The sequence below is a fragment of the Egretta garzetta genome, unplaced genomic scaffold, assembly GCF_000687185.1.
Source record: "Egretta garzetta isolate BGI_Z169 unplaced genomic scaffold, ASM68718v1 scaffold34, whole genome shotgun sequence".
Classification (NCBI taxonomy): Eukaryota; Metazoa; Chordata; class Aves; order Pelecaniformes; family Ardeidae; genus Egretta; species Egretta garzetta.
The window spans coordinates 3,970,778-3,981,469 of NW_009259586.1; the positions used below are offsets into that span (position 1 = coordinate 3,970,778).

General features: G+C 42.0%; 1 protein-coding gene across 1 annotated transcript in view; it reads right to left on the reverse strand.

Moving 5' to 3' along the window:
* Positions 1-356: 356 nt before the first annotated feature.
* LOC104125318 (SAP30 binding protein) overlaps positions 357-10,692 on the reverse strand; it is a gene marked incomplete at its 5' end in the record, with an annotated part of 30,985 nt that continues 20,649 nt past the window's right edge. Inside the window, 7 exons of the mRNA XM_009637759.2 lie at positions 357-1,496; positions 2,159-2,243; positions 3,486-3,544; positions 3,923-3,974; positions 4,488-4,548; positions 5,006-5,097; positions 7,044-7,132. Coding sequence (XP_009636054.2) covers positions 1,315-1,496; positions 2,159-2,243; positions 3,486-3,544; positions 3,923-3,974; positions 4,488-4,548; positions 5,006-5,097; positions 7,044-7,132 — 620 coding nt within the window. The remainder of the gene's footprint in view (positions 1,497-2,158; positions 2,244-3,485; positions 3,545-3,922; positions 3,975-4,487; positions 4,549-5,005; positions 5,098-7,043; positions 7,133-10,692) is intronic.

The following is a 10,692-nucleotide window of genomic DNA, read 5'->3' on the forward strand; positions in this document are numbered from 1 at the left end:
GTTTCATGAAATACCCAGGTGCTAGCAGCAGAAAGTTACTTTTGAAGAAGTTTCAGATGCAGGAACAGGTTTAAAAAAACAGCATGAAGAACAGCTGAGTTAACATCTACAACAAGAGTATCTCCAGTCAAAATCAGTTAAATGCCTCAATTTATTTCCCATCCCCTCCCCCCGCCCCAAGTTTGAGATTTAAAAAAAAAAAAAATCCATAAAGTGAAAAAACCTTCATGCCACCCCCACGGAATTACTATCTACTCACCGAACAACAGCTGTAACCCAGAGCACAGCAAATGGATACGGATTCTCCCTCGCCAAGATGAGAAATGCAGACACACTCATTACACTTTTTTAAGACTTTTCCATTTTTATAATAATTTTTTGCTACACAGATAAGAAGATTTATACAATAAAATTTTCAATTGAAAATAGTTTTTCACAACAGTGGAGCAAGCAGTAACTGCCATGTGTGCATTTCACAATACATCACTACCTAGTACAAAGATGGACAATATCACAATCAAGATCAGACACTCTCCTCTGCTTATTTGCTGTCCAGTCTCGTTCCGTGACAATGGAAGAGTTATCTTTGCAAATGCGTTCACAAATCAAACCTCTACAGCTTATGGGGTCTGCACAGAAATCTCCATCCCTGCAAGATGGTAACAAGACTATTTCAGCACAGCTTCCTCAATAGTTCAGCTATTTAACACGTGGTCACTAAGATCTACGCAAATATGCACGCAGGTACAGATGTCAGTCCTAAACCAAAGAGTGAGCCTACATTCATAGATGTAGATCCCTTCAAGTCTCTGCTACATGTTTGAGATGGACACTGACCAATTGTCTCTGCTTTAATTCCCTTGGAACTGAGTTACCATACATGAGGGAGGTACATACCACAAGCTGATAGCAGCCTTTAAGCGTGACCTGGAACACACAAGGGTAATACTGATATTCCTTCCCTACTTACCTTCCCCTCCCCCCCAAACCAGACTTGCAAGTAGAAAAGAAGAACCTAACGCAGTAATTTAATAAGCTTTTACAGGCTGACTCCAGATACCACCTTCCTCCAGCACAACACACACAGGCTGGTTCTTCCCACAGCATGAAGAGACAGAGGCATTTTCGGCAGAGGTCCATTCCTGTGGGCACACAGCTGGCATGCCTGCTCCTGCCCCCATTCTTTCAAAAGGGAACTGTGGTCTGTTTCAAAAAAATCTTGTCATCTTTTACCAAAGGCGAAAGCTACCCCTCTCTCCGAGAACAATGGCTTCAATGACAATTAAGTCCAAAAATGCAGGCCCAGCACAACAGTCACTGCTTTGCCTTTTTCACAATGGTGCCAACAGCAGATATGACTGTAGTTTTGGATCCACTTGCACTGGTTGTCACCGTGACGACGCCTGGCAGTGTTGCAGTAGTGGTGAGGATGGTGGGCTGAGCTATCGTTGTTACAGGGATGGCCGAGTCCCACTTGCTCTTCCTCTTCTGGGCATCTATGAATTTGATCAGATCAAGCAAATGAGGATTAGCATTATGCTAAAGATCACCAATCCCTTCATAACACCCTGTCTTGTCAACTGTTATGTACCATTGCTTGACTAGACAACTTTCCCTCACATTAATTTCAGCATGCACTGGCAGTGAATGTTGAGGAAGAAAGACAACTTTACCTCAAGAGCCAAAGTAAAACTCTACACCTGAACTCCAGCCAAATGGGAGACAGGTTCACTCCCTGCCCCAAAGCATATTTAATTTTAAGAGAGCACACAGATCTCAGTTGCTCAGGTACAGGCACAGGACACTCAGCCTCCAGTGTTTTTTCTCCCTTCCTCCCCATTTAAAAGGCTGGAGAATGATTTCCAGTCTTTCCAAATCTCTTGGATGTATCAGCCCCAAGAACACTCTACAACCATAGACATCGGCAGGTTTCTTGACCCACTAATACGTCTCTTCACTATCCCACCTGTCCCTACTCTTTCATTCCAGAAGGACAGCCATGGGATATAGGGACTAGAGGAAAGCTGGTCTGTCAAGCCCTAGAAGAAACACTTTCTTGCATTATATATACAATCAATAAGGAGCCTTCAGGGTTTCCAGGAAACGCTAATCCCAGCATTACTGCAGCTTAATGGGTACAATCGGAACTGTTCTTTACCTCCCACGGTGGTACTGGCTGTTGTGGTTGTTGTAGAGGCGGCGCTTGTTGTTGTACCCTTTTTAGTGCCAGTCACAAATTCAATCTGGGAAGGGACAAACACATAGGAGAAAGGGGAGAAGACAAAAATGAAGTGTTAATACACAGTCTTTTTTCAAAGCCACATTGCCTCTGTATGTATTTAAAGAACAGCTTTAGTGTCACATGAGACACTGGTCTCCAAGCTGACGCTCATGCAGGAAGATGTAGACCCCAGGCCACAGCATACTGAAGTCATGATCATTAAGGATTCCTGCAACCCAGCTCTCAAGTCAGATACACTAAAAATGTGTTTCTTAACTGGTATAAAAGCACAGGAATTTGATGTAGCTCAGAAAGGACAGATCCCAGTCATTAAAGAATGTATTCATACAGTTAGAAGTTCTTGTTCTTTTTCCTTTAAGAAACACACAAGACAAGTCCCTACCTGCACGATTTACTGTGACTGCATCATAGCAGGAAACCTAGCAACCAGAGCTACAACAGCATGCAGTCTCATATTTTCAAAACTACAGATATGGGCAAGGACGTAATCAGATACCTGGGTTATTGTGCAAAAAACAAAACAAGTAGCAAGAAACAGCATGCACTGCAAGAAAAAATACCTCCGCATACTGAATATGGAAGGAGCCTTCGGTAAGGTTAGATGGCAATCTCTAACATCAGACAGGTTTCTAATGCCAGCCTCTAGCTTAAAGGCAACAGCACTGAAAGACAGGAACAAAAACCTTCCAAAGCCCGTCTGTGCTCTTTGCGGGGGAGGGTACATTAGAACAGATACTTTGTGACAAGCCCAGTTAAAGTTGAAATAGGCCCAACATTTCTGGAAATTAGATGCAAGAAGGCAATATCAAGGAGAACAGAAAGCAGATATCGTCTCACAATGAGATATGGTGAGGAAATTAAGCTGTAACTAGGCTATGCCACCAGGCAAAGTGTCATAGACTAAAAAAAAAAAAAAGCTGTTCTTTATGCATTATCTTGCCTGTATCTGGCTTACTGCATAACATTTTAAGTGCTCTGGTTTAAAAATACTGACAAAACAGAAGGAAATCCAGTTGAATAAACCACCTAGAGAAATGGACTTACAAGGAAGGGCAAACTTTATCAGTGCAGCTTGGAAAAAGACATGCAAGAGGAAAGGACAGAACAGGGGGAAAAAAAAAAAAACAAACCAGTACTAGCACAGGGCACAGTTCATAAGAAACAGCAAAGCAACAAAATGAAATTCAGCAAGGAAACAAACAAAAACCCTGCATCTCAGTCTCTTTTTGTTTTGAATAGTTACCTTTGTGCGCTCCTTCTTGGCCTTCTCCAATTTGTCCATTTCAATCTTCTGGGCTTTAGCTGAGAAAGATGAGAAGTTACAAGAAGCACCATGAAGAGCAAAAATCCATAGTTCTCTCATTCACACAGTTATCATAACCTTCAAACTGTGTATAGAAAATTAAACTTCCATGAAACTAGCTACTGCTTTTTAACTAAAGCATCGCTTCACTAAATTAATGATTTAAGAGATGAAAACATTTGAAGAGCCAATTTAAATTAAAAGGCTTTCCAGACTGGTGAAGCATCAGTAACATTCAGGCACATCCAGCCAGAATGAAGTAAAGAGCAGCATGTGATAACTTCTCATTTACAAAGGAAGTGAAGACTCCAGTGCGGTTAATTAACTACAAAACACAAATACTTAAGTTAGGACAAAAGACGACTTCCTGGAATTACCTAGTGCCTCATAATATGAATCCTCTGACCAGCCATGAGGATCAAACATGTCCTAAAGAATAAAAAAAAAAGTCAGATTACAGCTATTTCCACATACACACAAAACTCTGATCAAAAGTGTCTTATGTATTTCTGTTCACTGATGATACTCATTACTGATTTCTTCTTGTACCCCAGTGACACAAAGATCACATCAGACCTTCTTTTATAGGACCACGTTCTATTGTGAGTGAAGAAACAGCTTTAAAGCCAAAAGGATGCTGGGATAAGACATGCATTTTTCTGCTTCTAGACATGCTCAGCTTCTATCCCTCCCCCCCTCCCCAAGGAGTTTCATATACATCTACACACTTCAGCAGTTTTTGTTCAGAATCATTACAGCAAAGTTGGAGGCACCGAGGCTCAGTACCACATAAAAATGTTCACTTCAATGCAGAAGATCAGACTAAAGTTCCCTTAAAGGGCCTCTAAACAAGCAGGTTCAAGAAAGCCTGAGGTAAGCCCTTACACACCCCCATATTATCTTTTACTCACTCCCTTGCCAGTCAAAAGTATTGCACCTCACCTTTGGATAATTTGTACCAAGTTCATCAATTGAACAAAACTGGATCAGCTTTTCATAGATGCTGCAAAGGAAAGACAAGAGTTCAGGACAGAGCCAGTGAGCTAAAAGTAAATGGAAGTGTTTCAGATTTGTTAGTAGAAAGAGGCTGTTACCTCTTTCACTACAAGAGTAAAATCAGAACCTGGGAAGCTACGCTAGCTATGATGGATGTGGCATGCCATTAATCACTGTATTTCCCACTTCCCCACAAATTAATCTCCCAGATCCGAGAACAGGCACATCTTCTAAAATACTTCAACCAAAGCCTGCATGCTTAAAATCTGACACATCAACTCTAGTTGTTGCCTGACAGAACAGAGTTTTACTGTTTCAGTTACAATCTAATTATGTCTCTCATTTTTGTTAGCAGCAGTACTTCTTGATCAGGATCCTGTTTCTGCTACAACTCCAGCAAAGAAGAAAATTCTTGGAATTTGCTCTGTGGTGCTTTGGTCATGCAGGAAAAGATGGTGGCTCACCTGGGGTTGCGGAACTCCTTTTTCCTCTGAATGATGTAGTTCATATCCATGCCCTCTTTTATTTTCCTCTCATATAGCTTTTGAATTTTATCCTAAGGGAGAAAGATTACAGGGTGAGCCAGTATAAAAGGAGAAGCACGCCAGCTGACTATCGAAAGCGTACATGTGGAAACAAGCCAACTGAACCAGTGACTGCCTTGCATGGAGCAAGGATTCTACCTTGGTCAACTAAGGTCAGACAGGCTGATTAGACACTTCCTCATTTAAGGTCTGAAAGTAACTTCACAAACTGTCTGGATGGGTAATTGGATTCAATCCTTTCACTTTCTGAAAGCTTCAGTGATTAAAGATTTGCATTTGAGGCAGTAGTGCACACTCCAGACTTTTAGATGGAACATAAAGTTTAGTAGTACTACTAGGAGAATATTCTCAGTAATATCCTTCATCTTTCTGACACAAGTTTCTGATGTACAAGAGGCATATAAGATAAGACCAGAGGCTAGGCCTTCAGTCTTTCAGGATGGGAGAGTTGAGTCAATTTTCCTTTGTTGCTTCTGGATAAGTCACTTCATGTCTCCCTCTGTATGGACAGACAACTCGAATGCAGAACTGACTACTGTCTGAGGGTTTGCTGATGCCTGAATAAAAGATGATTGTTAAGAGTTGCTATGAAACTCCCATTTCATCAACCTTAAAAAAAAAAAGCTTTATAAAGGTAAATTTTCATCAGATCCTCACAAAATTAGCAAGAAGAAATTACACAATCTCCACATCCCGTGCACAGATCGTAAAGTCTGAAGGAACAACTGCAAAAAGGTCAATTTGGGGAGCAGAGATGACTGAATAGGTGTTCCTGCTTGTCCCCTCTCTGTGGAGATAGCAATATGGTTCAGAGTCCACAGATGGGGAGCTACTCAAGTCAACTTTACAATAAGGAATACTCCCTTCAGCAGAATTCAAGATACAGTTTATTATAGAGAAAGAATCTGACAAAAGGAAAGAGCAAATCAACAGTGAAAAGCTTAGAATGTTTTGCGTCTCTAAAGAAAATCCCATCTCCTCACTCAAAGTGCTCTAAGATGTGGTTTGACCTGCTTACAGAGGACAAGCTCTCCTTTGATTTAACACAGTAAACTGGTGTCAAAGGGGAAGAAAATCTGCTTTATTCTGTCTGCTTTCTCAAGCTCTGCGCATTCCTCTAACGCACTCTAATTCATTGATGTCAGAACAGTAAAATCCTCCTACAGCACAAGAGGAGCAATGGGTGTGCCCAGGTACACTGTGCGGAGAAGAAGCAAGCATGATCTGGATGGTGAATCATTCTGAATCACCATTGCAGATTAGTTGCTTATTTCATAGAGCATTCCAGAAGTGATTCTTTACTTATATCTCTACTGGGCAGATAACTGCAGTTAAAACTCAAAGGGGTGGTAGGAAAGACTGCTCTTTCATTTGCTCTCCATCAGGAGGAGGGAAACAGAGCAGAAGGTTATTGAAAAGTTAGTTACTGCAACTATTTGGGTGTGCACCAGAGAAAACATGCATTTGTTTTCTTTTGCTGCCTCTAAGTTACCAGCCTTCCCTCTAAATGTTTATCATCTAGAGATATGTAGGTGGAAAAGGAATCCAGTCAATGCTGCCTCAACTATTCCAGTTAGGGGATTCTCAGGCCTGTATAGAAAAACAATGACTTGTTCTTTCCTATGGAGCTGAATTTGCTGAGGTAAGAGGATAGCAACCTTCACAGTAAACATTGCTTCTGTGTCACTGGTGGGATCAAGAACAATTTTAAAACATAAGTGACACACAGAGACTGGAAAAGAGCTTTAACCTACTTTGAGATTCCTACACTAGAATTGCTGTAAAGTCTAAAGCATTAACACAGCGCATTCATAAACTCAGTGTGGTAAAAAAAACAAAACAGCTTTAATGTTAGATTTTTTGACTTGTGCAAAAATACTGAGCAGAGTTCCCAAATATCCCCCCTCCCTACTGAATCGCAAACCTTTTAAAAAATAAAGTGGACTTATATACCAACCTGCAAGTGGTTAGAACATCTGCCAGGAGGCTCAGGAGGGATTTTGATCTCATCTGGAGACATGTTCCGCACTCTCTCTGAAAAAGAGGCTGTAAAGAGAAAACTGGGCATGAGTTCTGGCAATACTGAAGGGAATTTAATCCATGCAAGTCGTTAAACTTGTTTTATGTCCTTGCTAGTGCTACTCTATCATTGAGAACCGGTGGGTAATGGTAACAGGGGAATGCTGTCAACCGGTACTCATGGTGTTTTCAAAGTCCTGAGCAAGAAGCAACTAACCTAAAGGTTAGATCATTAGAAGAGGGATGTGATGCTTGCTTTATTGATATCTACCTCACACTGCAGATCTGTGTCATACCCATGCTTAAAGCTTTATTTCAGGGGTCTCTTCACCCCAGAACAGCAGTGTGAAAAGCTAAGCTACTTCCTACTCCAGCTGCAATTGTTGATAAGATCCCCAAAGGCAAAGGATCCTCAGAGGAACAAAGGTGGGCTTGTGGAATGTGTCTCTAAACCCCTGCACTGTGCACCACATACCGAGCCCTCCACTACTGCAGGTCTTCCATACGCACTTTAAAGTCTTGCTCTGAACAGCTCAGATAACCTGGAGTCTCCAGCAAAACTTGTGCCAGGATACTCAGAGAAAGAATCAGAATATGGAATCTAAAGCAGCCTGGCTCATTGCCATTTTTGGGGAGGTAATCACTTTGGGTCCTATTTATTTCAAGTCCTACCTACATGATCCAAAATGGTTCAAGAAGGGAACAACCCTCCCCAAGGCTGTCAGCAGTCAACCACAAGAAATTACATTTCATCCTTAAGTTAACATTTCCTTAACAAGCACTTTGATCTTTGCTTACAGAGTCAGACTATTGCTAAAAAGAACAACTCGTTCTGCAGGACTGAGAACAGACCAGTACAGATTGCCAGATTTCTATAGCTGTTTGTGTTGGGATACACCATTAGAGTACCTGATTGCCCTGTAAAGATTAGTTTACAGAGTTATCAGCAAAAGAAACTGCCATGTTTCCCCCTATTGCTTGCTACTTTCCCACTATTATGGGAAACCCAGGCAGTTTTCTAGCCAAGTCTTGGAGCAGAGATTTGTGCCACATTTAAGCAGCTGGGATTGTTTTCAACCATAATTTGTATAGGGAACACATCCCAGAGTCGTAGTCTGTCGTGGATAAAAGAGACCCGACACCAGCACAGAAGTCCTATCAACCAAGCCATTCACATTTGCAGCTCCTCAGTTATACATTCCTCAGTAAAAGCTGCCTGAACTTCAGTTCCAGCACGCCCAAGTTCAGCTCCTTTGACTAAAGCCCAGAAGGGCACAAAGGACAGTCACCGGCATTTAAACACAGCATGCTCTCCTGCCTTCCAGCACAGAGCGCTGGATAGCTGAGGTTACAAACAACACTGCACATGTTCGGTGCTACTACAGTTTCTATTTCTTTTGGAAAAACGTAAAGCACTACGGACAATATCCTTCGGAGATGCAAAGCTAGCAGGCGACCCTCATTCTATCTGATCAAGATGTTGCTGAGGGTTAAATTCTTCAGCAGTTGCTAATAATGAACAAAAAGTGTCCTTTGGCATTTACTAAGAGGGTGCCTCTATGGAGGAAGGAAAGCTTGCCAGAGCCCTACAGAAAGGCAGGCAAACTGGAGCTCCCTGACAACAAGGCAGACATTTGTTATAGGTTACAGCTGCTGGTGGGATGGGGAAACCTCTAGTTTAATTAGAGTTTCAGGAACCCAGAGAGACAGTAGCAAATAGGCAGAAGTGTGCATAATAGACGGCACACTAGGCTTTCTGGAAAAGGTGAAAGCTGATTAATGGCTTAAGAGATTCACAGCATCAGCAGAAACATTAAAAAAAGAAAAAAGGCCACCAAATCCAGACTTCATAAGGCAAAGAAAGGACCTAAAAAAAAAAAAATCAAGCCTAGCTCTGGACTAGACATCACATAGGCTCCTTATCTTTGCAGATGACCTGAAGAGCCACAGAGAAACAGAACATTTATGGGAAGGAGAAGTGTGGGGTCATATAAACTCAAGAACTCTGGGCAAGAACTCTGTCTAGCCAACAAAGAAGTCAAAGTCATAAGAGTATGTCCAGTAATCAATTCAAAGCTCCTTTGAAACAGAAATAACATTGAAGGCAGAGAAAGAGCTCCTAATGAGACGATATATTTTGACAAATGACTTTTCAGGTTTTGGTACTCATTTGCCCTTTTGTTTGAGCCATGTGAAAACAATTGTTTATCAACATTACACTGATGGGGGAAGGCATCTCTTAATGCCTTTCAAGGAACTGGAACTAAAACATCTTTGTCTACTGCAATCCCACCGTAGCCGTATGCAGCTGAAGACTGAGTCAGCGGTGAGGCTACGTGCACCTCGCAAACTGAGCACCAACATTCATCATTACTCAGTTATTTCATCACATTGCAGCCAGACTAAGATGCCACATCATTAGGAAGAAAAGGATGAGTTTAACCCCTTCAGGCTTATTTACAGTAAGGAAGTGCAAATTATCCATGCCCTCGAGCAGTCCTCAAACTTCCTGTCCGAACAGATAGCACAATGGCCAATTCCACAACCTCTTCCTAAACAGCTCTTCCCTAGAAGAAAGGGCAGCTGGGATTAGGATTCAAAATAATCCTGGAACTTGCATATATGACCACAGGCTCTTGTATAAAAGATTTTGTGTTTTCAGAGTCCCAAGCACAGCTTTCCACTGCCTATATAGCAGTAAATGCAGATGGACAGCTAACAACAAGGTGTGTCCTCACAGGATACATCCAACGGCTTTGCACATCCTGTTATTTCTGCCAAGATCAAAGTTTTACTTTTACATAAGTCATAGGTAGTGATGCTGGCTGCAGCCTCTAATTGGGCCTGTGATGTGCTGGCTCACAGCCTAGAGGATCTCCATGGGGGGACCTCAGGAAGTTGGCTGTTGGCACGATTAATCACTATGGGCACACCCAGATTCTGGCTCACAGTAAGTAAATATCTTCCCCTAATCAGATTCAAAGACTGAATAAAGAACTAAGACCATAAGGCAGATCCCATGATGACTCAGGTGGGGGTCAAGAAAGTAGGAGCCAATACATTGCCTGGTCTGCAACTCAAGCATCCTGCTGCTGAAGGACACTGCCACTGGTGCTTAGGCTCTGCATTCTCATTCCACAAGCTGACCTAAAAGTCAAGAATTTCATCAGCACAAGGAATAGGTGCTGACTTTTTGGGCAGTCAGCACACGCCTTATGGCAAGGCAGAGACATTCAGCTGCTCCTGGGCTCCACATAGCAGGCCAAAGCACAACCAACTATTAGGTTGTACCTAGAAAAGATTCAGCATCTCAGTAGTCAATGGAAGATATTTGCTTGCCAGACTTTGGTGAAGCAGACAATTAAATAGAAATGCTACGTTTAATCTGCTTCACTTTGAGATAGATGGGTTATTTGACCAATAATACCCAACAGTACAAAGACACATCGCACAACAGGAAAGAAAGTACCACAGCGCAAACTGTGCACTCAGTTCCTTCCAGAAGGTACAACTTCTCACAGTCCAAAGGCCATGCTGGAGACATGGATGGGGCACACAGGAGGAGGAACAGCTTTATTTCCTACAGA